At 55.3% G+C, this 25,783-nt stretch overlaps 1 protein-coding gene and 1 long non-coding RNA gene across 2 annotated transcripts in view; one reads left to right on the top strand and one right to left on the bottom strand.

Moving 5' to 3' along the window:
- Positions 1-17,553, bottom strand: part of LOC137451010 (uncharacterized) — a 44,686-nt gene extending 27,133 nt beyond the window's left edge. Inside the window, exons 1-2 of the long non-coding RNA XR_010989703.1 lie at positions 17,505-17,553; positions 14,072-14,140 (exon numbers count right to left, since the gene is read on the bottom strand). This is a non-coding gene — a long non-coding RNA (uncharacterized lncRNA). The remainder of the gene's footprint in view (positions 1-14,071; positions 14,141-17,504) is intronic.
- A 389-nt stretch (positions 17,554-17,942) lies between these two features.
- Positions 17,943-22,023, top strand: LOC137450996 (adhesive plaque matrix protein-like). The gene is made up of 4 exons (XM_068158064.1): positions 17,943-18,013; positions 18,109-18,273; positions 18,319-19,173; positions 21,390-22,023. Exons 1-4 carry the CDS (start codon positions 17,943-17,945, stop codon positions 22,021-22,023), a joined length of 1,725 nt encoding a protein of 574 aa, XP_068014165.1.
- The last annotated feature ends 3,760 nt before the right edge of the window (positions 22,024-25,783 follow it).

The following is a 25,783-nucleotide window of genomic DNA, read 5'->3' as shown; positions in this document are numbered from 1 at the left end:
AGCTGTCAGCCCCAACCCCCCCTGCTTGCTCTCTGTCAGCAGACAGTGCAGCTCCTCTCTTCCAGAGGATGAGGGAGCCTTGGGTGGAGGGAGCAAGGGTTAAAACCAGAGGGAAGCACGTTCATTCCACACTGAGGCATTACCCTGCCCATGTTTGACTCAGACCACCCCAGCACTGCCAAGGTAGCTGTGAAAAGGGAGTAAAGAAACCTGCTGCAGAGCTCACACGAGCAGGATGCTGATTGTTTGAGCTCTGGCCAGCTACAGGAGTGTGCTCTGGCAGGGGGGTTGGACTGGATGATCTCTTGAGGGCCCTTCCAACCCCTGATATCCCATGACAAGACTGTCTCCCCAGCTGCCATGCAGACCTTCCCTAGCTGTACTCTCCAGCTCTTTTGGATCATTAGCTCCATCCTCCTAAAGCTGGGCAGTAAGAGACTTGCTGGAATAAGTCTGTGGCAGAGCCAAGACCACTGCAGGGCAACCTCTCCTTGCTGCATCCACCACTGCTTCCAGCTCTGCTTAGAGCCTTGCTCCTTACAGCAGTGCCCAGTTCCTAACACAAACCAAACCTCAGGTCCCTTGTGCTGGCAGGGAAAAACAAAGCCCCTAAATCTCCACACAGAGAGATTCTAGCTGTGGGATACAACCTGGAATCTCTGCAGAGAGAGCTTCTAGGTGTGGGACACAACCAGGAGCATCTCCACACAGAGAGAGCTTCTAGCTGTGGGACACAACCAGGAGCATCTCCGCACAGAGAGAGCTTCTAGCTGTGGGACACAGCCAGGAGCATCTCCACACAGAGAGAGCTTCTAGCTGGGGGACACAACCAGGAGCATCTCCACTCAGAGAGAGCTTCTAGCTGGGGGACACAACCAGGAGCATCTCCACTCAGAGAGAGCTTCTAGCTGTGGGACACAACCAGGAGCATCTCCACTCAGAGAGAGCTTCTAGCTGTGGGACACAACCAGGAGCATCTCCACTCAGAGAGAGCTTCTAGCTGTGGGACACAGCCAGGAGCATCTCCACTCAGAGAGAGCTTCTAGCTGTGAGATACAACCTGGAGTGTCTCCACTCAGAAGGAGCTTCTAGCTGTGAGATACAACCTGGATTCTCTCCAGAGGGAGCTTCTAGCTGTGGGATACAACCAGGAGCATCTCCGCAGAGGGAGAGCTTCTAGCTGAGGGATACAGCCAGGAGCATCTCCACACAGAGAGAGCTTCTAGCTGTGAGATACAACATGGATTCTCTCCAGAGAGAGCTTCTAGCTGTGGGATACAGCCAGGAGCATCTCCACACAGAGAGAGCTTCTAGCTGGGGGATACAGCCAGGAGCATCTCCGCACAGAGGGAGCTTCTAGCTGTGAGATACAACATGGATTCTCTGCAGAGAGAGCTTCTAGCTGTGGGACACAACCAGGAGCATCTCCACACAGAGAGAGCTTCTAGCTGAGGGATACAGCCAGGAGCATCTCCACACAGAGAGAGCTTCTAGCTGTGAGATACAACATGGATTCTCTCCAGAGAGAGCTTCTAGCTGTGGGATACAGCCAGGAGCATCTCTGCAGAGGGAGAGCTTCTAGCTGTGGGACACAGCCTGGAGCATCTCCACACAGAGAGAGCTTCTAGCTGTGGGATATGACCAGGAACCACTCCATGATGCTCTGAGTCTCTCCTTGCTCTCCCCACAGCAGTTTTTCTGCGCTTGGATTCTGGGCTGGAGTCAGACCTGGACCAGGAGGAGCTGCTGCAGGGAAGCACTCAGCTCTTCTTGCTCCTCTCTGGGGTTTTTTGTTGTTTGTTTGATGTCAGAGGTTGAGAGGCACTTTGGACAGCTTGGTTATGGCATTTTCCAGAAGCATGAAATGGGATTCAAGTGACAAACCTCAAGATTCCTGTCAAGCTCCTCAGCATGCTGTGGCAAATCAGGAATTTGCTGCCCCCAGAGCCACACAGAGTGACCTGGCCCCGAGCCTGCTGCCTTAACATTCTGATCTGTTTGCCTTCCCCTCCATTCCGCTGCCTTGGGCCAGCTCCCATGGTTTCATATCTGGGAATCAGGATGTGCTGGGCATCCAGGCTGAGCCACACAGAGCAGCAGCAGCATCTGCTTTTTAGTCAGCCTGGTTGGCAAGAGGCTGCACCCACACATCCACCCACCCACAAAATCTACCAAAAGGCTGAGTTTGGCCTCACAGAGTCACCAGGACAGTTAGCCACCAGCAATCTGGGAGGCCTCCCTCTGAGAGGGACAGTGAGGTGCTGGGAGGGGGGCCAGAGAAAGGCAACAAAGCTGGAGAAGAGTCACAGAATCAACCAGGTTAGGAAAGACCTCAGGGATCATCAAGTCCAAGCTGTCACCCAACACCTCCTGAAATTCAACCATGGCTCCAAGTGCCACATCCAATCCCCTCTTGAACACCTCCAGGGATGGGGACTCCACCACCTCCCTGGGCAGCACATCCCAAGGGCCAACAACTCTCTCTGTGAGGAACTTTCTCCTCACCTCCAGCCTAATCTTCCCCTGGCACAGCTTGAGACTGTGGCCTCTTGTTCTGGGGCTGCTTGCCTGGGAGAAGAGACCAACCCCCACCTGGCTCCAACCTCCCTGCAGGGAGCTGGAGAGAGCAAGAAGGTCTCCCCTGAGCCTCCTCTTCTGCAGGCTAAGCAACCCCAGCTCCCTCAGCCTCTCCTCCCAGGGCTGTGCTCCAGACCTCTCACCAGGGTCTGGTGAGGAGCATCTGAGGGATTTGGGGTTGTTTAGTGGTAGGATGAAGTGGAATGGATTGAAGCTTGAGGAGGGCAGGTTCAGACTGGAGATTAGGGAGGAATTCTTCCCAGTGAGACCCTGGCACAGGCTGCCCAGGGAGGCTGTGGCTGTCCCGTCCCTGGAGCTGTCCAAGGCCAGGCTGGATGAAGCCTTGAGCAGCCTGGGCTGGTGGGAGGTGTCCCTGCCCACGGCAGGGGGGTTGGAACTAGATGATCTTTGAGGTCCCTTCCATCCCAACCCATTCCATGATGCCTCCTGCCTTCCTCCCCTCTCTGGCAGCCATCCACACCTCCTAAACCACCTCCCTGGCTTAGGTAAAACCACCTCCAGCCTGGGTCCGGCTGAGCGCCGCCAGCCCTCGCAGCAGCATCTTGCAGCCACTCGGCTCCCAGTGCTGACACATCCGACCCCAAGGGGCTCTGCTTCTTGCTGGCAGGCCGTGGAGGCTCCCTGAACCCCAGCCAAGAGAGGAGAGGAGGCTAAGGGGTGTTAAAAGCTCCCGTCTCGCCTCTTCCCCGCACGACACGCTCGAGTGCCTGCAGCACCCAGGGCCTGGAGCCCAGACAATTCCTTGGAAGTCTCAAGGCATCTCAGATAAGGGCTTTGTGCCTATTACCTGGATTGACAGGCAGAGAATGGGAGGGAAAAGCCAGGCTCCAGCCTAGGCAGCCGAGCAGAAAGCAGCCCAGCGCAGAGGCTAAGCTAGGTCAAGTGATTTGGCGCCTGCGGTGCATTAAAGCTCTCTGCAAGGGGAGAGAGGGAGGGCCAGGCTCAGCTCGAAGGCAACCAACACTCCCAGGGAAAACTCTCTTGATTGTTCTTAATTCATCCTAGGCCCTGGCTCTGTGCCCACAGTTCAGGGCTGGAAAGGCACTGCCTTGAGTAGGGACAACGGAGAAATGAGCAATATTTCCTCTGCCCCTTCGTGCCCATGGGCTTTGCCTTCATAGAATCAGCCAGGCTGGGAAAGAGACCTCAGAGAGCAGCAAGTCCAACCTGGCACCCAACACCTCCTGACTAACTGAACCATGGCCCCAAGTGCCACATCAAATCCCCTCTTGAACAGCTCCAGGGATGGGGACTCCACCACCTCCCTGGGCAGCACATCCCAATGGCCAACATCTGTCTCAGGGAAGAATTTTCTCCTCCCCTCCAGCTTAAACCTCCCCTGGCACAGCTTGAGACTGTGGCCTCTTGTTCTGGGGCTGCTTGCATGGGGGAAGAGACCAACTCCCAGCTGGCTACAACATCCCTTCAGGTGGTTGTAGAGGACAAGAAGGTCTCCCCTGAGCCTCCTCTTCTGCAGGCTAAGCAACCCCAGCTCCCTCAGCCTCTCCTCCCAGGGCTGTGCTCCAGACCCCTCCCCAGCTTTGTTGCCCTTCTCTGGACACCTTCAAGTCTCTCAATGTCCTTCTTAAACTGAGGAGCCCAGAACTGGACACAGGACTCCAGGTGTGGCCTGAGCAGTGCTGAGTACTGGGGCTGTGGACCACCACCAGAGAGCTGCTCTTTCAGGATGGAGGTGGAAAGAATCAGCTCTGAGGTGACTCTGATCCTGCTGTGAGCAGACAGGGCTGGGAGGCTCTGCAGGACTTGCATCAGACTGCAGCCAGCAGCAGTTCAGTGATTTGTGTTGGCCCTTCTGGCTTGAGCTGAGCACAGAGCCACCACATGAGGATAAGGAGCATCCTCTAGAACATATCTGCAGGGGGCTACAAGAAAGCTGGGGAGGGACTTTTGAGGGGGTCAGGGAGTGACAGGACTGGGGGGGATGGAGCAAAGCTAGAAGTGGGGAGATTGAGATTGGCTGTGAGGAAGAAGTTGTTCCCCAGGAGGGTGGTGAGAGCCTGGCACAGGCTGCCCAGGGAGGTGGTGGAAGCCTCATCCCTGGAGGTGTTTGCAGCCAGGCTGGAGGTGGCTGTGAGCAACCTGCTGTGGTGTGAGGTGTCCCTGCCCATGGCAGGGGGGTTGGAGCTGGCTGAGCCTTGAGCTCCCTTCCAACCCTGACCATTCTATGACTCTATGATCTCAACTCTTTCCTCTCTTTCCATTTTCCCTTTTCCTTCCTCTTCCCTTTTCTGTTCTTTTCTTCCTGGGTTCTTTGGTAGGAAATCTAATAGTCTGTGACCAGCTGCCCCCCCCCCCGCCCTTCCCTGTGCCCACCTCCACCTCCCATTCCCCTTCTGCTCTTTGATCTGAAGATCAAAGTGAGGAAAGGGCACAAGCTGGTGACAGGAAGAAAATCAACACACATGGAGGGAAAGAAAACACCTACTCAAGAGAGGAACAGCAACATCCACCCCCCACACACATGCAGCTCTGCTCCCTGAGCCTCTGAACTTGTCCTGAAGTGCCCCTGATCGACCAGGGCAGAGTTTGGGGAGCCCCCAGCCTGTGGACTACCATCCCCAAAGGTCTTTTCTTCTTACAATCACTAGTCCAAGTGGTTTCTGCTGCAAGGCTCCAGTCCTACCTGTTTGCCCCACTGGTGCAGCCCTGAAGCACACCACAAGGTTATTGAACCAGCTGCTCCTCATCCCAGAGGGCAATCCAGCCCCCTAGCACCCATTCTGCACTGGGGCAGGAGTGCCACACCAGAGACCATCCAGAGTGCCTCAGGCTCGGCCCTTAGAGCCCCTCCTTTTCAGCTCTGCTCTGCAGCAGAACCTGCTCAGCTGAGAAACACAGGCAGGGCCTCGCTCTGCCACAGCACAGATGCCCCACAGCAGCTCTGAAGGCAGTGACCTGGACAGCAGGAGGAGGTTCTGCACCATGAGGGTGGTGGAACACTGCAGCAGGTCGCCCAGGGAGGTGGTGGAGGCTCCAGCAATGCCAACAAGGAGCCTGAGGAGATCAGTCTGGACCCCTGAGGTTTCTCTGGGCTGCTTCTGTCATGCCTTCACATCCTAGCAGTGAGGAATAACACAGAGCAGCACCCTGGGCATCTCTGCAGAGAGCACAGGCAGGGTGGCATGCTGCTTCCCTGGGGACAATTCCTTCCACCCCACCTCCCCTGCCCAGGCTCAAGAGCACTCCCCAAAGTGAGAACAATTCTCCCATTATGGGCTCTGAGCAGTGATTATTCCTTTAGGATGACAAAATCCCAGGGTGATGTGGGCTGGAAAGGACCTCTGGAGGTCTCTGCAGGCTCTCCTCCAGCAGCTTGCCCAGGATCACAACCTCCAGGTGGAGATGGAATCTCCCTCCAGAGAAGGAGACTCCACCAGCTCTCTGGGCAGCCTGCTCCAGGGCTCCAGCACTGGCACAGCTAAGAAGTTTTTCTCCTCATCTTTAAACAGATCTTCCTGGGATCCAGTTTGTGCCTTGTCCTGTCCCTGGGCACCACTGACCAAAGCCTCTTGCCCCCTCACCCATTGCTCAGCTCCCCTCTGGGGCTGCTCCTCTCCAGGCTCACCAGCCCCGGGGGGCTCTCAGCCTTGCCTCCTCACAGTGATGCTGCAGGTCCCTCATCTCCTTCACAGCCTCTCTCCAGCAGTTCCCTGTCCCTCTTGAGCTGGGGAGGTCAGAAGAGAAGGCTCCCAGGTGACCTAATTGTGGCCTTCCAGTATCTGCAGGGGGCTACAGGAAGGCTGGGGAAGGACTTCTCAGGATCTCAGGGAGTGACAGGACTAGGGGGAATGGAATGAAGCTGGAGGTGGGGAGATTCAGGCTAGATGTGAGGAGGAGGTTCTTCACCATGAGAGTGGTGAGACCCTGGAATGGGTTGTCCAGGGAGGTGGTTGAGGCTCTGTCCCTGGAGGTATTTAAGGCCAGGCTGGACGAGGCTCTGTCCAGCCTGATCTAGTGTGGGGTGTCCCTGCCCATGGCAGGGGGGTTGGAACTAGCTGATCCTTGTGGTCCCTTCCAACCCTGAATGAAACTATGAAACTGGACACAATACTCCCACAGTGACCTCAGTCGGGCAGAGCACAGGGGAGGGGGGTGGAGGGGGAAGACCCTCCCTTGACCTGCTGGCGGCGTTTAGCAGGCACATCACTTGCCAGCCGCTCAGGACCGCCTCTCCAGCAGCAGCCTGCCCCAACAGCACCCACCCCCCCCAGCCCTGCTCATCGCGCTGCTGGCGGGGGGCCAGGCTGTCACTCAGCAGCAGGCAGAGCCCTTGTCAGCAGCCTCTTTAGCCATCACAACACTGTCAGCCCTGGCGCCTAGGCAACTGGGGGAGGATGCTTAACGAGGTCCAATTTGTCTGGCGTGTAAGGGAGGAGAAGTCAGGGAAGTGTTGCAGGACGTGTCCTGAAAGAACAACATAAACCCCCCCCCCCCAGCCCACCACCAAAACCCCACCAGCAAAACAAGCCCCAAACTGAGCACCTGGGGCAAAAGCTGTGGGAGCCAAGGAGAAAGCTCCAGAAGCTGAGGCAACAAATCACCTCTGGAATCCTGTGGGTTAAAGCCATTCCTCTCTGCTCAGCTCTGTCTCCTCTCTCTGTCTCCTCATTCTCTTCTTTGCAGCTCCTTGGCTTTGCACCTCCTCTGCAAACGCTGCTCCCTGAGCTCTCTTCTGCTAAAGGCTTTGCTTTCTCCCTCCCCCTTTAAGTCTAGCTGGTGGGAATTAGACTCCTTTAGAATCAGGCATTCCTATTCTGCCTCCCACCTGCAGCAGGGAGCTCCCTGCAGGCCTGGAGCAGCTCTCCTGTGAGGACACACTGAGGGAGTTGGGGATGCTCAGTCTGGAGAAGGGAAGGCTCCAAGGTGACCTCCTTGAGGCAGTGCCTCCCAATCCTCTGCTTAACTTAACTGGAGAAACAGACACAGCCTCTGGGAGCTTTTGATCACTTTGCTCAACCTTTCTCTCCTGTTCCAGAGAGAGAAATCCTTCCAAAGCAGCACTGCCTTGGGGCTGGTGACTGGAGGGGGGGAAGGAAGCCCAGATTCAAGCAGGGCTGATGAAGGCAGCCCAGGGTTTCAACCCTTCCCTTCCCAGGTGGCCTTTGGCTTCTGAAGGAGTCAGGTTAGCTCCAAAGGATTTCTCTCTCCTATGAAGACATTGAGAGAGTTGGAGCTGCTCAGTCTGGGGGAGAGAAGGCTCCCAGGAGACCTAATTTTGGCCTTCCAGGATCTGAAGGGGGCTACAAGAAAGCTGGGGAGGGACTTTTGAGGGTGTCAGGGAGGGATAGGACTGGGGGGGATGGAGCAAAGCTAGGAATGGGTAGAATCAGATTGGATGTGAGGAAGAAGTTGTTGCCCATGAGGGTGGTGAGAGCCTGGCACAGGTTGCCCAGGGAGGTGGTGGAAGCCTCCTGCCTGGAGGTGTTTGCAGCCAGGCTGGAGGTGGCTGTGAGCAGCCTGCTGTGGTGTGAGGTGTCCCTGGCCATGGCAGGGGGGTTGGAGCTGGCTGAGCCTTGAGCTCCCTTCCAAGCCTGACAGTTACTCTGATTGTCTGCACATTGTGGCTAAAGCTTCCTCTGCAAGTTCCCCCCCAGCCAGCTTGTCCCAGAGCAAGGATTCACCTGTCTGCCCCAGCCACACCATCCTCACCTCTCCCTGCCAAGCTGCCTCCTGCTTCATTAAGGGCAGCAACTGACTCCCCACACTTGCTGCACGTCACATCCAAAGGCTCCACTCTGGGCTGTCTCTGCTTAAACCAAGCCAAAGCTGCTTCTAGCTAAAAGAAACATTCCTGCACTGTTACATCACCATTCCTTTCCATCACAGCTCACATTACCATTCCAGGCACTGAATGAGAACATATTTTACCTGGAATGGTAATCCTGGTTTCCCATAAGTTCACAGACAGCCACAGGAGGGAAGGGGGAGGAGGGGGTGGAATTTTCACTTTAATCAGGATTCATAGGATGGGTTGGAAGGGAGCTCAAGGCTCAGCCAGCTCCAACCCCCTGCCATGGGCAGGGACACCTCACACCACAGCAGGTTGCTCACAGCCACCTCCAGCCTGGCTGCAAACACCTCCAGGCAGGAGGCTTCCACCACCTCCCTGGGCAACCTGTGCCAGGTTCTCACCACCCTCATGGGCAACAACTTCTTCCTCACAGCCAATCTCAATCTCCCCACTTCTAGTTTTGCTCCATCCCCCACTCCCAGTCTTATCACCTTCCACTAGATCAGGTTGCTCAAGGCCTCACCCAACCTGGCCATGAACAGCTCCATGCTGCCTCTCACACCCCAGGAGCCTCCTGCTTAGTCACATCTACATTCACAGGTTGGACTTGATGATCTTTGAGGTCTTTTCCAACCTTGTTGATTCTATGACCTTCCAGCAAGGAATCTTTTGGCCATCTTTCCAGGGGAGTTTGCCATCAGATGTGAGCCTGGAAGTGAATGAGAGCTGGAGGACCCTGGTCCCATCATGGAAACAATCTCATCTACCCCCTCAAGCATGGACAGTGAAAGGCATGGTAGGAAGCCACTCCTTTGCTTGGGAATCTGATTGGAAATCCCTTTTTTCCCACCCTGAAAATCCCAGGGGGGGTTGGGCCACTCAGTTATTTGATCCTAGATTCCAAACCTGCCTGGACATGATTCTGGGCAACCTGTTCTGGGTGAATCTGCTTTAGCAGAGAGTTTGGACTAGATGATCTCCAGAAGCTCCTTCCAAGCCCCACCATGATGGGGTTCTGGGATCTCATTCTCTACCAAGCTCTGCAGAAGGTTCTGCTGCTCATCACCTCCCAAGCCCCACTGTGATGGGGTTCTGGGATCTCATTCTCTACCAAGCCCTGCAGAAGGTTCTGCTGCTCATCACCTCCAGAAGCTCCTTCCAAGCCCCACCATGATGGGGTTCTAGGATCTCATTCCCTACCAAGCTCTACAGAAGGTTCTGCTGCTCATCACCTCCCAAGCCCCACTGTGATGGGGTTCTGGGATCTCATTCTCTACCAAGCTCTGCAGAAGGTTCTGCTGCTCATCACCTCCAGAAGCTCCTTCCAAGCCCCACCATGATGGGGTTCTGGGATCTCATTCCCTACCAAGCCCTGCAGAAGGTTCTGCTGCTCACCACCTCCAGAAGCCCCTTCCAAGCCCCACCATGATGGGGTTCTGGGATCTCATTCCCTACCAAGCTCTACAGAAGGTTCTGCTGCTCATCACCTCCCAAGCCCCACCATGATGGGATTCTGGGATCTCATTCCCTACCAAGCTCTGCAGAAGGTTCTGCTGCTCATCACCTCCCAAGCCCCACCATGATGGGATTCTGGGATCTCATTCCCTACCAAGCTCTGCAGAAGATTCTGCTGCTCACCACCTCCCAAGCCCCACCACCATGGGGTTCTGGGATTCCTTCTCTACCAAGCTCTGCAGAAGGTTCTGCTGCTCATCACCACAGACCACCCCAAGTAATTCAATGAGATACCCCAAAGAGAGAGCCATGACCCTCCCCAAAGAGCCAACTCTACTCCTAGACCCCTCTGAGCACTTTCTACTGCTGCAAGCTGAGTGAGCAGCTCCAGCTGACCGCTCAGGGCCTGGCTCAGCAACTCAGCAGCAGCAGGAAGGGTTTAGGCCTCCTGTGCACTGACTGTGAGGCAGAGCTTTGGGCTGGGGAGGGGTGAAGGTGGCAGGAGCCTCCCTGCCAAATCCATTCCTGGTGTCAGGAGACAGCAAGGCAGTGGCCTTGTGCAAGACCCATGAGAGCTGCATGGTGAGCAGAGCTCCAACCCAGGGCTTGAGCTGAGCCTATGTGCCTCAGGTCGCCTCGGGAAGCACCTGCTGTGTAGGTGCCAGACACAGATGATATCAGATCAAACTTTGGCACCAAAACTGACATGCTTCTGCAGAGCCAATTTACATTCCTTGCTCTGAGCTTCTGGAGCCAAAGAAGAAAGGAGGGGGGAAAAAAAAGACTTTGGATGCAAAGTTTGCCTCTGTGGCTCCAGTTTGCCTTCAGTAGAAGGCTAAAATGAGGTTCTGGCTCCCAGTGCCACATCCTAGAAGGGTCCCCCAGTGGGTATTGCAAAGAGCAGACTGGGAACAAGACAGCAGTTATGAGATTGTGATGACAAGAGGTCTGTTTGCTGCATTGCCCAACCCTGTTCCCATCTTTGTCCCCAAGGGCTTCTCGGCAGAGGCTGCGATTTGCTTTTGCTCTTAACGATGTTGGGTTGGAAGAGAGATTCCCTTTGCAGCTTCCTTCCACCCTGCTGACACACACACAGAGCCCATCTGATGCCTCCTTCCCTCCCTCTGCACACCCTTCCCTCCCTCTGCACACCCTTCCCTGGAGCAGCTGGGATTCTCAGCAAGGGAAGTCAGCAGATTCAGAGGTCCTACCCCAGCAGCAAGCACTCACAGGTTTATTGCCACCAAACCAAGGCTGCTGGGAGAAGACACAGAGCTGGGTTAATCTGCACTCCCTGGGCTACAACCTTCCTCATGGGTTGGTTAGAGAGGTGTTCAAGGTCAGCTTGCACAATGCCTCAAGCTGCTGGGGCTAGTGGAAGGTGTCCCTGCCCATGGTGGGGGTTTGGAACTAGATGAACTTTAAAGTCTCTTCCAAGCTAAATTGTGATTCTGCACTGGGAGTCGTTGCTCTTCCTCCACTCCCCATCATTCTACATCTCAGCTGGGTGGGCAAAGCTCAGAGCTGGCATAGCTTGCACACAGCCTGGGATGTGATGACTCCACAGCTTCAGGGACCTCATTTTCAACAGGAGCTCTGTGGCTTCTTTACAGCTCTCCTGACCAAAGAGCTTCAGAGAAGCTTCAGGCAGCCAATAGCACAGAACCAGAGAATGGTTTGAGTTGGAAGGGACCTTCAAGATCAGCCAGTTCCAAACACCTGCCATGGGCAGGGACACCTCCCACAGCTGCAAACAAGGCTGCAGTGAGAGCTGTGACATGTTTGTCACGACAGAACTGATCTCTTCCTACCTGGAGGTGATTCACTACAGGTATGAGGGACACGAAACTCACCTGAGGTGAAACAGAGCTGAAGGTGGAAGCTGCAGCTCTGCAACTCCTTTGTGAGACTTCTTCCCAGACAGCCCATGGCAGAGAATCAGAGAATGGTTTGAGTTGGAAGGGACCTTCAAGATCAGCCAGTTCCAAGCCCCTGCCATGGGCAGGGACACCTCCTACTAGAGCAGGTTGCTCAAAGCCTCACCCAGGCTGCCCTTAAACACCTCCAGGGATGAGACACCCACAGCTTCTCTGGGCAGCCCCTTGCTGTGTCTCACCACCCTCACAGTCAAGAGCTTCTTGCTAACACCCAACCTAAATCCACCCTGAAACCCATTTCCATCTGAAAATCAGAGTCACAGTTTGGGTTGGAAGGGACCTAAAGGCTCAGCCAGTTCCAACTCCCTGCCATGGGCAGGGACACCTCACATTAAACCAGGTTGCTCAAAGCCTCTCCCAGCCTGCTCTTAAACACTTCCAGGGATGAGGCAGCCACAACTTCTAGACTCCCAAAAGCTCAATGTTTTGGAGAGGCCACCAAAGCCAGCCTGCCACTACCTTCCCTTTCCCCACCATGCTCTGCAATCCTGCTCCTGGCCCAAGCATTTCTGCCTTACCCTCTTCCTGCTCCACCCCATTTTAACTCCTGCTACTGCCCCAAGCTGTTGGTCACTCCCTGTACAGGTGGGGAGATGATCAACAAGCCACAGCTGTCCCTCAGAGAGAAGACCAGAGGTGAAAGAGGAAGAGCTGAGGGCTCCATGCCCTTGTCTTCAGCTGGGCAGCACTTCCAGGGGACACCTTTGGCTGTTCTCAGAGCCTTCTGCTTGGGACCACTCAGACTTTCACAGCTGGGATGTTTGCATAGCTTCATGGAATGGGTTGGGTTGGAAGGGAGCTTAAAGCTCCTCCAGTTCCAACCCCCTGCCATGGGTAAGGACACCTCCCACCAGCCCAGGTTGCTCAGAGCCTCATCCAACCTGGCCTTGAACAGCTCCAGGGATGAGGTGGCCACAGCTTCTCAGTCATAATATTATTTTGCTGTGCTCTTGGAGAGAGCAGCACAAGCTTGGGGGGGGGGGGGGGGGGGGGGGGGGGGAAGCTACTTAAGAAATCAGCCTTCTGTTTTGATTGGAGCCCACAGAAGCCAGAAGCAGCCAGAGTTAGAGGAACTCCAATTTTTCATTAACTTCCCCCCTTTGGCCTCTGCAGTTTCTACCCAAAACAACTATGCTGAGGCTGTAAAGCTCAGCTGAAGTGAAGGTAATGCTCATTGGAGTGCAAGGAGAAATGGTTTCACCTTTATGAGTCAGGGAAGGCGGGGGGGGGGGGGGAGAAAGCCCCCCAACAACAATCACTACTGAAGTGATCCCTTAGAGAGCCACAGTTACAGAATACAGAATTAACCAGGTTGGAAGAGACCTCAGAGATCACCAAGTCCAACCTATCACCCAGCACCATCCAAGCACAGAATCACCAAGGTTGAAAGAGACCTCAGAGATCACCAAGTCCAACCTGGCACCACAGACCTCCTGACTAAACCATGGCTCCAAGTGCCACATCCAATCCCCTCTTGAACACCCCCAGGGATGGGGACTCCACCACCTCCCTGGGCAGCACATCCCAATGGCCAACAACTCTCTCTGGAAAGAACTTTCTCCTCCCCTCCAGCCCAAACCTCCCCTGGCACAGCTTGAGACTGTGTCCTCTTGTTCTGCTGCTGCTTGCCTGGGAGAAGAGACCAACCCCCACCTGGCTCCAACCTCCCTTCAGGGAGTTGGAGAGAGCAAGAAGGTCTCCCCTGAGCCTCCTCTTCTGCAGGCTAAGCAACCCCAGCTCCCTCAGCCTCTCCTCCCAGGGCTGTGCTCCAGACCCCTCCCCAGCTTTGTTGCCCTTCTCTGGACACCTTCCAGCAGCTCAACCTCTTTCCTAAACTGAGGGAATCTTTATTGATTCTCCTCTCTGAAGTCTTGAGCTGGCAAATAACTCTTCTACAGGTGGGTAAGCTGCAGCCCCTGAGGGGTGCCAGGGCTAGCAGGAATGGAGAGGACCTCTTGTGCCAGCTCCCTAATGAGCTCTTCAGCGTGCAGAGCTGGCAGCGAGGGAGCAGTTCTGCTTTCACTGCCTGCCATTTGCTAGGGGGTTGTGGTAGGCAGCTTCCACTGGCAACCAGGAGAAACCAACCAACCACCACCAAAGAAAAAAGGCCAAAACAGTGGTCAGGAGACTCAGGAGTTTCCTACTCTTTCCCCCTGTTGGGTGTAAAAGCCACCTGGGGCAGTCTGAGTCTGGCTGTTTCTCCTGTAGTTAGCTTCTCTAGGCAGGGAGGGTTCAAGGCTGGGTGGCCAGTGGATGTCTGTGCTGAAAGCTAAGCTGCTTCATCCTCCTCACTAGGCAAACCAAAGCAAACCAGAAGAACTCAGCTTACCTGCAGAGAGATTGCTGCTCCCCAGGCAGCCAGCTGCAGCCCTGCTCCACTCCTCAGAAGCATCCAACCCTGGAGAGGGGATACAAGACACTGGGAGAGGGGCTTCTGACAAGGGCTTGGAGTGCTAGGGGTGAGAGAGGCAACAGCTTGGAGCTGGGAGAGGGGAGACTGAGGAAGAAATTCTCCCCAGTGAGGCTGGGGAGGCACTGGCACAGGTTGCCCAGGGAGGCTGTGGATGCTCCCTCCCTGGAGGTGTTGAAGGGCAGGCTGGACGAGGCCTTGAGCCACCAGGTCAGCTTCACAGCTGCTTTGCCAAAGGATTCTCATTTTCCTCTCTGTGCCTATCCCCAGCTCTGCCCAGAACAGGGAGGGGAAAGGTTTATTTTCCTTATCTCCCTCTTCAAACCCAGGTAGTCTCTCTCTTCCCATTTCAATTGCAAACAAGCAGGTGGGAGCAGCCTCCTCTGGGGCTGTGCCTCCAAGATAAGCTTTCCCTGCCTTTCATTATCATCTTCCCCCCCTCCTCTCCCCCCAGATCTCTTTATGTTCCTATCTAACCATAACAGAGTGCTCACCATTTGAGACAATCCAAGACAAACAGCTGATGGGAGAGATGTAGAGTGCTTCTAGCAGGGATGCATTTGCAGGCAAGCAGCAGACATCCCCCAGCAAGAAGAGAAAAGGAAGTACAGCTGAGGGGGGTGGGGGTGGAAGAATCAGACACTGGGAAGTAGAAGATCAGATTTGGCACTTTGCTTTGTCTCTCCTCAGAAAAGATCTGGCAGGAGGGATTTCCTTTGCTTGTGTTTCCTCTGAGCAACCCCAAACCTCCTTAGGTCACCAATAGTTTAGATACCAGCAAGAGGAGGCAAGTTCCCTGTTGCCTCCAGCCCTTTCCTAGTCACAACCAGGCTCACTCAGACATCCTTATCCTCACCTCGGTGACCCCAGCAGCCTCCTCCAGCCCCCTTCCAGGCTACCAGAGCTAGCAGCCTTCAGAAGGAGGTTTACAGGGCCCAGACCATCCCCACCCTTAATTCCCTCTTACCAGGGAATGCCTTGCTCCAGTGGAAAGTTGTCCTCAAAGCCCCTGACTCTTTGGTGCAGCCCCAGACATCAGTGTCCACTGCATGACCTATCAGGGGAGGTGCAAGTTCTTGTTTCAAGCCTTTTTGTCCTTACCAAGGTCCTTATCTGCCCCAGCTTCACCCAAATCCAGGCCAGCAAGTTCAAAGATGAAGGAAGGTGCAGTGAGCCCCTTGGGCTGAGGGCTGGTTGAATAATGGAGCCTCATTTCCTCACTTGATTCCCCAACCACCTCCTCAGCTGCCCCTTTGGCAGCATCACTGCTGCCTTGCATCACCCAATGGCCCAGACTCCCAAAAGCTCAATGTTTTGGAGAGGCCACCAAAGCCAGCCTGCCACTACCTTCCCTTTCCCCACCATGCTCTGCCATCCTGCTCCTGGCCCAAGCCTTTCTGCCTTACCCTCTTCCTGCTCCTCCCCATTTTAAGTCCTTCTACTGCCCCAAGCTGTTGGTCACTCCCTGTGCAGGTGGGGAGATGACTAACAAGCCACAGCTGTCCCTCAGAGAGAAGACCAGAGGTGAAAGAGGAAGAGCTGAGGGCTCCATGCCCTTGTCTTCAGCTGGGCAGCACTTCCAGGGCACACCTTTGGCTGTTCTCGGTGCCTTCTGCTTGGGACCACTCAGACTTTCCCAGCTGGGATGTTTGCATAGTTTCATGGAATGGTTTGGGTTGGAAGGGAGCTTAAAGCTCCTCCAGTTCCAACCCCCCTGCCATGGGTAAGGACACCTCCCACCAGCCCAGGTTGCTCAGAGCCTCTTCCAGCCTGGCCTTGAACACCTCCAGGGAGGTGGCATCCAGGAGACCTCCTTGGGCAGCCTGTTCCAGTGTCTCCCCCACCCTCACTGGGAAGAATTTCTTCCCAGCCCCCAGTCTCAATCTAAATTCTTCCAGCTTCTCATAGCAAAGAGCTGCTCCTTAATCTCCAGTCTAAACCTGCCCTACTCTAGCCTAAAAACACAGCCCCTTGCCCAACCCAAGCACTCTGGACACTGAAGGATGGGTGCTGTGCAATGCCCAGAAGATCTCTTCACAACCTTCTACCTAATTTTCACCTGATTGACTTCTTCATGCTCCTCCATAAGGTCAGCACAGAATGGTTTGGGTTGGAAGGGACCTTAAAGATCATCTAGTCCCCAACTAGGGGCTGGTGGGCTTTATTTTCCCCCTTTTACTGCTCAGGGCTACAGCTCCAGCAGATCTTCAACTGCCCCCACCCAGCAGAAGGGCAAGCAGTGATTCACCAGCCTGTGGCACAAACCAAGGGAGCAAGCAGCACAGGCTCCATGCCACCCATCAGCATCATCCCAGGTTGAGTCACCACCTCTGGATGTGCCTAAAAGCCACAGCAGATGTGGTGCTTGGGGCCACAGCTTAGTGCTGGACCTGCTAGAGCAGGGCTCGTGGTTGGGCTTGAGGAGCTTGCAGGTCTTTACCAACCTAAATGATCCTATGATTGGGGACATTAAAGTGTGGCAGCAGTCCCTGGGCAAGGCTGCTGCAGCAGGACACAGGAAGCAGGAACCTGGCTGCAGTGGGGGGAGAGTCACTTTTTCCATCCCCCCCCCCCGACACCTCCTTTTTGTTTTGGGCCTGAGACAAGTGGGCTGTGTCTTTAGCAACTGCTCCTGCTGAGCTTCCAGACTCAAAACAGCACATTCCTTGTGACCCCAAATGCCTGTTGTGATTCCACTGGGCATGAGAGGAAGGGAGAAGCAAGAGCTTCCTCGAGGGGAGCTCGGCCAGCTGGAAGGGTGAGGATGGTCTCAGTGGTCCAGTGGAGACAGAGCTCGTTTGGAGCTGACCCTTCTGGAGATGAGCACCACCAGCGGTTCCAAGCCCTCGGGGCTGGAAACGTGATCCCTCAAGCTTTGCTTCTGCTGCACTCTGAGGCTCAGCCCCTCCACACTGTCTGCAGCAGATCCACAGCAGTCCCTGCTGAATGAGCAGCCTGGTCCCTGAACATCCAGCCTGGCGTTTGGAAGTGCTGCTGATTGGTGGTGGGCAGAGGAAGGGGGGAAGGGAATGGATTGACTTTGGCTGCCACTTTGTTTTCACGTGGTTGGAGCTCATCAGGCTGTAAACAGCAATTCTTAACTCACTGGGTTTTACTCCAAGCAGTGAAAGCCAAGGCTGAAAGCACAGGCTGTGAGTTAGCATCCTTACTGAGGGCTTGGAAAACGAGATGGAGGGCAGTGGGGGGAGGGCTGGGTGCTCTGGGCTGGGAGAGGCTTCCAGAGGAGGTCTCATGGACAGGCCCTTGTGCACCCCATTATCTGGCTGCTCATTTGCCTGAGCACTTTCCTTCCACCCCACTCGGGCTGCCTTCAACAGCACTCCCCACATACCTGCTGAGCCCGGGGAAAGCCTCTCTGCCTCCTCTCCCTTTGCAGCCCTGAGACAGTCACAACACAGAGAGAGTGGAGCAGAGAGAGTGGAGTGTTACCTGCCACAGCTGCAAGGAGCCTGCCAGCTCCCCTCCCCCTCACCCCACCTTCCTCCTCCCCCTTACCCCACCTTCCCCCTCCTCCCCTCACCCACCTTCCTCCTCCCCTCACCCACCTTCCTCCTCCCCCGTTATCAGATCCTGCGGGCTGGGAGCTGGAGGCTAATGGCTTCCCCGGGTCCAGCCCGGGCTGGCGTTATCAGGGGAGATCCCTATCGCTCTCTAATAAACCCCAAGGCTCCAGCTCCTGTTTGTTTAAAACAAGGAGGGAAGGCAGAAGAATGTAACCCATTGAGCCCCGGCAAGGCGAGGGGGCAGTGGCTGGAGATGCAGCGCTGAGATGTCTAGCAGCACTGTCTGCCATTCCCTCCCTCTAGCCCTGGCCTTCTTCCTTCAGGGGAAAGAGCAAATGTCTAAGCCCAGAACAACTCCACAAATACCAGCTCTGCAGGAGCCAGCCACTTCTGCACCTACAGGGCCACCAGCTCCCAGTGCTGCACCTACAGAGCCACCAGCTCCCAGTGCTGCACCTACAGAGCCACCAGCTCCCAGTGCTGCACCTACAGGGCCACCAGCTCCCAGTGCTGCACCTACAGAGCCACCAGCTCCCAGTTCTGCACCTACGGAGCCACCAGCTCCCAGTTCTGCACCTACGGAGCCACCAGCTCCCAGTTCTGCACTTAGAGGGCCACCAGCTCCCAGTGCTGCACTTACAGAGCCACCAGCTCCCAGTTCTGCACCTACAGTGCCACCAGCTCCCAGTGCTGCACCTACAGAGCCACCAGCTCCCAGTTCTGCACTTACAGAGCCACCAGCTCCCAGTTCTGCCCTTACAGTGCCACCAGCTCCCAGTTCTGCACTTACAGAGCCACCAGCTCCCAGTTCTGCACTTACAGTGCCACCAGCTCCCAGTTCTGCCTTTACAGTGCCACCAGCTCCCAGTTCTGCACCTACAGAGCCACCAGCTCCCAGTTCTGCACCTACAGAGCCACCAGCTCCCAATTCTGCACCTACAGTGCCACCAGCTCCCAGTGCTGCACCTACAGAGCCACCAGCTCCCAGTTCTGCACCTACAGAGCCACCAGCTCCCAGTTCTGCACCTACAGAGCCACCAGCTCCCAGTGCTGCACCTACAGAGCCACCAGCTCCCAGTTCTGCCCTTACAGTGCCACCAGCTCCCAGTTCTGCACCTACAGAGCCACCAGCTCCCAGTTCTGCCCTTACAGAGCCACCAGCTCCCAGTTCTGCACTTACAGTGCCACCAGCTCCCAGTTCTGCCCTTACAGAGCCACCAGCTCCCAGTTCTGCCCTTACAGTGCCACCAGCTCCCAGTTCTGCACCTACAGTGCCACCAGCTCCCAGTTCTGCCCTTACAGAGCCACCAGCTCCCAGTTCTGCCCTTACAGTGCCACCAGCTCCCAGTTCTGCACCTACAGAGCCACCAGCTCCCAGTTCTGCCTTTACAGTGCCACCAGCTCCCAGTGCTGCACCTACAGAGCCACCAGCTCCCAGTTCTGCACTTACAGGGCCACCAGCTCCCAGTGCTGCACCTACAGTGCCACCAGCTCCCAGTGCTGCACCTACAGAGCTCCCCCAGTTCTGCACCTAGAGGGCCACCAGCTCCCAGGTCTTTTCCAACCTTATTGACTCTATGATTCTATCATCCTTTTCTCCAGGCACTTTTAAAGCTGTGAGAAAATGAAGTGGCCAACAAACTCATCCCCAATCATTTTGCAGGTCTGCAGGGGTTGGGAGGAAATAAGGAGCTCTGCACAAACCCCTCTGGACAGCAGAGAGTGAGAAGGAGATCAGAGAGGTGGGCAGGCTCTGAAATGGCCATGTCAGCTTCCCTGCAGGTTGGGAAGCAGCTCCAAGGGATCCCTAAGTGTCCTGATCCAGCTGGGCAGCCACTGCTGGAGGAACCTGCGTGGGCTCCCTCCTTCCCCTGCTTCAGCCCAGGTGAAGGCTGTGATGGAATGGGTTTACCTAAACCACAGACAGCACTGTGGCCAGGCTGGAGCCTTCCAAAGGGGGATGTTTGTAGGAGCTCTTGCTTGTGGCTGCAGCTGGAAATAGCATCTTCTGAGGTCAGCATTTCCTCACCTCTGACTGCAGAGCCCCCTCTGGCATTGCAGAGGCAGCAGCGTGATGGGGAAGGGGGGCAGTGGGGAGGTGGAGGGAGGGAGGTGTTTGCCCAGAGGGATTTCAGAGAAGTCATTCCCCACCCTGCCAGGCAAACTTCCATTTCCTTTTCACCCGGAGACTTCAGGGCTGCCCACTCCTTCCCCTGCTGGTGCCCTTATATGGAAGCCCTGGCTTCATTTAACACTCCTGCCCTTCTTCTCAGCAGAAGGAAATTAGTGCCCTCAGCTTGTCAGGCTGCTAAGAGGAGGTACTGGCACCTGGAAAGCACCAGCAGCCTCCAGAGCCAGCGTTCCCAGCGGCCAGCAGAGAGACCAAGTGCCACCTAAGGTCGGCTTCAGAGAGCTCAGCCGCTCGTTACCCAGGTGTGAGCTGAACGCTCTCTGCCTGCTGCAACCCACCCAAGATGCCTCCACCCCGCCCTGCTGAGGCCACCCCTGGAGCATTCTGCCCAGTTCTGGGCTCTCCACTTCCAAGAGAGGCAAAGAGCTGCTGGAGAGAGTCCAGGGGAGGCTGCAAAGCTGCTGAGGGGCTTGGAGCAGCTCTGTGAGGAGCAAAGGCTGAGAGCCCTGGGGCTGAGAGCCTGGAGAAGAGCAGCCCCAGGGGGGAGCTGAGCAATGCTCAGCAAGAGCCAAAGGAGCTGTGGGGGGCAAGAGGCTGGGGCCAGACTCTTGTCAGAGGTGCCCAAGGACAGGCCAAGGCACAAACTGGAAGCCAAGAGGTTTGACTTGACCTTGAGGAGAAATTTCTTCTCTGTGAGGGTGCAGAGCCCTGGAGCAGGCTGCCCAGAGAGGTTGGGGAGTCTCTGGAGAGAGATTCCAACCCCCCCTGGCCGTTGTGGTGCTGGGCAAGCTGCTGTGGGTGCCCTGCTTTAGCAGGGGGGGTGGCCTGGGTGATCCTCCCTTCCAAGCCTCACCGTGCTGGGACTGCGTGATGCTGACACCTCGCAGCTCCCTCGGCCAAGCAAGCTCTGCAGCAGCACACGGCGGAGGTTCCTGCACAGCTGCCCTGTGTCAGCAGAGGGAGCAGGGTTCGTGTCTGCAGCCAGGGGACACCTGCCAGCGGCTGCGGGGATCTCGCACACTGAGCTGCGCTGCTTTGGGAGAGGTCTGCGCTGAAGCACAGGGCAGCCAGGTGGGACACGTTCACTGGCCCGTGGCAATTCCAGGCCTTTCCTCAAACCGGGGTGCCGAGCTTCTCTCCAGCACACATCCCAGCCCTCCAGCCCTGTGCTCCTGGCTGGAGTCTCCTGCCTCATCTGGAGGTTCAAAGATCATCCTCACACAGCAGTGCAGCAGGTCCTGTTGGGGGGATCAGAGCCACCAGCTCCCAGTGCTGCACCTACAGAGCCACCAGCTCCCAGTTCTGCACCTACAGTGCCACCAGCTCCCAGTGCTGCACTGACAGTGCCACCAGCTCCCAGTTCTGCCTTACAGAGCCACCAGCTCCCAGTGCTGCACTGACAGTGCCACCAGCTCCCAGTTCTGCACTTACAGAGCCACCAGCTCCCAGTTCTGCACTTACAGAGCCACCAGCTCCCAGTTCTGCACCTACAGTGCCACCAGCTCCCAGTGCTGCACTGACAGTGCCACCAGCTCCCAGTTCTGCCTTACAGAGCCACCAGCTCCCAGTGCTGCCCCTACAGAGCCACCAGCTCCCAGTTCTGCACCTACAGTGCCACCAGCTCCCAGTGCTGCACCTACAGTGACACCAGCTCCCAGTGCTGCACCTACAGTGCCACCAGCTCCCAGTTCTGCACCTACAGAGCCACCAGCTCCCAGTTCTGCACCTACAGGGCCACCAGCTCCCAGTGCTGCACTGACAGTGCCACCAGCTCCCAGTTCTGCACCTACAGTGCCACCAGCTCCCAGTGCTGCACCTACAGAGCCACCAGCTCCCAGTTCTACCCTTACAGTGCCACCAGCTCCCAGTGCTGCCCTTACAGTGCCACCAGCTCCCAGTGCTGCCCTTACAGTGCCACCAGCTCCCAGTGCTGCACCTACAGAGCCACCAGCTCCCAGTTCTGCACCTACAGAGCCACCAGCTCCCAGTTCTGCACTTACAGAGCCACCAGCTCCCAGTTCTACCCTTACAGTGCCACCAGCTCCCAGTTCTGCATTTACAGAGCCACCAGCTCCCAGTTCTGCACTTACAGAGCCACCAGCTCCCAGTTCTACCCTTACAGTGCCACCAGCTCCCAGTTCTGCACCTACAGAGCCACCAGCTCCCAGTTCTGCACCTACAGTGCCACCAGCTCCCTAATTTTCTGTGGCACCTGAGCAGATTCAGCACCTTGGAGCCTGCTGTCAGGACAGTACATAGAGGGAGGCTACCAGGAGGATGGAGATACCCTTTTTCTTTGGCCAGGGATCACATGGAGCAAACAAGGGGCAATGGGGACAAGTCCCTGCTGGGGAACTTCACATTGGACTCCAGAAGAAAATGCTTCCCCATGAGCACAGCTGGGCACTGGAATCTTCTCCCAAGGCAAGCAGTGGATTGCCCTACCCTGGGCAGCTTTCAGCCTCAGCTTGCCAGGGGGCTGGGCCAGCTCAGTGCAGCTCCACTGCCACCTATAAAGCTTGGAGCAGCTGATCCTTGGGGTCCCTTCCAGCCTGGCAGCCTGGGATTCTGAGACTCTGTCCATCAGAGTTTCCACAATACCAAAGCTTCTGGCATGGATTTCTCCATGTCCTCACCAATGCCTACACTGAGCTCATTTTTTGTCTCTGCTTTTCTTGCCACAGCCACCACACTTCAGGATGGTTTTCAACCCACCCTGGAGTTTTCCTGGAGGATCAAGCATTTCACTAACCTCCTGTGGCTCCCTTCTGTGTTTGGAGGCTTTCTATGGGAGCAAAGGCTTGGCAAGGGTCCCTCCCTGTTTGGTTCCATCCTTGCTCCTCCTCAGGCCTGATTTACAACCTTGTGCCTATTTATAACCAGAGTTTGATGTGACAAATGACTCCTTGGGCTGGCCAGTTAATAGCTCCCCCTGCAAAAAAAGGGAGTTTACATCTGCTGGGCTCTCTTCTAGCAAGTGAGGAAAGGCAGCAAGCTGCTGCTAATCCAACATAAATAGCCCTGGAGTCAGGCTGGAGTGTGGCACTGAAATCATTTACAAAACGTGAAATCTGACCAGAACTGAGAAACCTCAGGGCCTGTCAGCTCCCAGCCAGGGAAAACACCCACAGAGTGCCTGGGACTGCGAGCTCAGAGCCTGCAAGCTCAGTGCCTGAAAGCTCAGTGCCTGCAAGCTCAGTGCCTGCAAGTTCAGTGCCTGCAAGCTCAGTGCCTGCAAGCTCAGAGCCTGCAAGCTCAGAGCCTGCAAGCTCAGTGCCTGCAAGTTCAGTGCCTGCAAGTTCAGTGCCTGCAAGCTCAGAGCCTGCAAGTTCAGAGCCTGCAAGCTCAGAGCCTGCAAGCTCAGAGCCTGCAAGTTCAGTGCCTGCAAGCTCAGAGCCTGCAAGCTCAGAGCCTGCAAGTTCAGTGCCTGCAAGTTCAGTGCCTGCAAGCTCAGTGCCTGCAAGCTCAGTGCCTGCAAGCTCAGAGCCTGCAAGCTCAGAGCCTGCAAGCTCAGTGCCTGCAAGCTCAGAGCCTGCAAGCTCAGAGCCTGCAAGCTCAGTGCCTGCAAGCTCAGTGCCTGCAAGCTCAGAGCCTGCAAGCTTGCACAATGCCTGCAAGCTTGCTCAACGCCTGCCAGCTTAGTGCCTGCAAGCTTGCTCAGAGCCTCCAAGCTGCTTTCCATTTGTCTGAAGCAGGCAGAAAGGGAGAGCAAGGCTGCACAATGGACTCTTAACACAGCCTCTCCAAGGGCTGCCTCAAGGTTCTCTGTGAATGAAAATAGAAAGAAGCCACTGCAGATTCCACATGGGGAGGGCTGCTCCAGCACAGCTCTGTGCCCCTTCCCTGCCAGTTGGCATGGCGGCAGATATGGGAGCAGGGGAAAGAGGAACAAGGGCAGCAAAGGTGGTGAGGAGCAGCTGAGGGACCTGGGGTTGTTTAAGCTGGAGAAAAGGAGGCTGAAGGGAGACCTCATTGCTCTCTACAGCTCCCTGAAAGGAGGCTAAAGCCAGGTGGGTGTCAGTCTCCTCCCAAAGAACAAGCGACAGGACAAGAGGAAATGGCCTCAGGTTGCACCAGGGAAGGGTTAGGTTATCATAGTATCTGTCAGGGGTGGAAGAGACCACAGGGATCATCTAGTTCCAACCCCCCTGCCATGGGCAGGGACATGAGGAACATTTTCTTCCCCCCCAAGGGTTGTCAAGCCCTGGAACTGGCTGCTCAGGGCAGTGGTGGAGTCCCCATCCCTGGAGAGGTTTCAGATCCGTGTGGATTCTATGATGCGGTGCCAAGGCCCATGGTTTATTGGTACTGAGGGCCATGGTTTAGTGGTGCCCTGGCACTGCTGGGTTAAAGGTTGGACTCAAAGAGATCTTAAAGATCTCTTCCAACCATAATGATCCTGTGATTCTCCTTTTCCTCACCTCCAGCTTCCCCAAACCCCTACAGTCCTTGGACATACCAACTGCTGGTGTTTGCAATCCTGCTAGGACCTCCCCAGTGGGATGCCTGAATCCTATCACTCTCCCTCAGCTCATACAGAGAGTGGATGGCCTCTGATGTGCCTTCCAAGCTGAGCCACCCCATGACAGTGCACTGAGCATGCTGGAAGGACCCCAAAACCAACCCAACCCAACCCAACCATTCCATTTCTGCCTCTCTCAGCCTTCTCCCCTCGGCATGCCCCAGGCAGCCACTTTGCCACCGGGTGGGTTTAACACACTTGGCAAACCCAAGCCTGGGCCCAAGCACATTGGGTTTATTTTGTTATAAACAACTTCTGCAGCCTGAAGCCAGCCCTCCCCAGTTCTGAAATTTTCTGGGGACTATAAATTTTATGACTACAGAGGAGCATTGAAAGTTTGCTTCACACACCATTAATCTGCTCCGCTCTCCAAACAACCCAGGAGCCTTGCAGGGCATTTGTCTGAGCCAGGAGGTTTGTGTCCATATTAGTCATGAGCTTTGTACCCTTGCACCTCAACGTTGGAGGCCCAGCTTGCTTCTTGGCTGCTTTGAGCCCTCCTGCCCCATCATGTTGCTGCAGGGATCGTAATCTCATCCTCACACTGGCGGCTGGCTGAGGCCAGGAGATGCAAGAGAATTGCAGGCTGGTGAGTGCAGGGCTGAAATGCTCTTAAAACACCCAATAAGCCACAAACAAACAAGGAAAACAAAACAGAAGCAATAAAAATGAAGAGAACAGAGCTGAAATATCCTTAAAAAACCACACCAAAAAAAAAAAAACACAAGAGAAAAGAAAACCCAGAAGCAGCAAAAATGAAGAGAACAGAGCTAAAATACTCTTTAAAGAGAAAACCAGACCCAAAAGCAAGAAAAAGAGAGAACAGAGGTAAAAGACTCTTGAAATAAAGAAGGAAAAAAAACCAAACTAGCAAGGACAAGCCCCAAACTAGAAAGGACAAGCCCAAACAAGCAAGGACAAGCCCAAACAAGCAAGGACAAGCCCAAACAAGCAAGGACAAGCCTAAACAAGCAAGGACAAGCCCAAACTAGCAAGGAAAAAGCCCCAAACTAGCAAGGAAAAAACCCAAACTAACAAGGAAAAAGCCAAACTAGCAAGGAAAAAACCCAAACTAACAAGGAAAAGCCCAAACTAACCAGGAAAAAGCCCAAACTAACCAGGAAAAAGACAAACTAGCAAGGACAAGCCCAAACTAGCAAGGACAAGCCCAAACTAGCAAGGAAAAAACCCAAACTAGCAAGGAAAAACCCCAAACTAACAAGGAAAAGCCCAAACTAGCAAGGAAAAAGCCAAACTATCAAGGAAAAAAGCCAAACTAACCAGGAAAAGCTCAAACTAGCGAGGAAAAAGACAAACTAACAAGGACAAACCCAAACTAACAAGGACAAACCCCAAACTAACAAGGAGAAACCCCAAACTAACAAGGGAAATTCAGACAAAACACAAACAAGAACCCAAATAAACAAATACCCGACAAAACCCCCAACAAACCA

The sequence above is a fragment of the Melanerpes formicivorus genome, unplaced genomic scaffold, assembly GCF_026170545.1.
Source record: "Melanerpes formicivorus ecotype bairdi unplaced genomic scaffold, bMelFor1.0.p_v2 SCAF_39, whole genome shotgun sequence".
NCBI lineage: Eukaryota > Metazoa > Chordata > Aves > Piciformes > Picidae > Melanerpes > Melanerpes formicivorus.
This window is presented reverse-complemented; position numbering and strand designations above follow the sequence as displayed.

What these genes read in the sequence shown, in the direction of transcription:
- LOC137450996 (XM_068158064.1), top strand. Translation starts at nt 17,943, where the DNA reads ATGTCTAGCAGCACTGTCTGCCATTCCCTCCCTCTAGCCCTGGCCTTC. An exon ending in TACGGAGCCACCAGCTCCCA is followed by an intron (nt 18,274 to 18,318) that starts GTTCTGCACTTA and finishes CTGCACTTACAG; the next exon opens with AGCCACCAGCTCCCAGTTCT. An exon ending in TACAGTGCCACCAGCTCCCA is followed by an intron (nt 19,174 to 21,389) that starts GTGCTGCACCTA and finishes CTGCCCCTACAG; the next exon opens with AGCCACCAGCTCCCAGTTCT.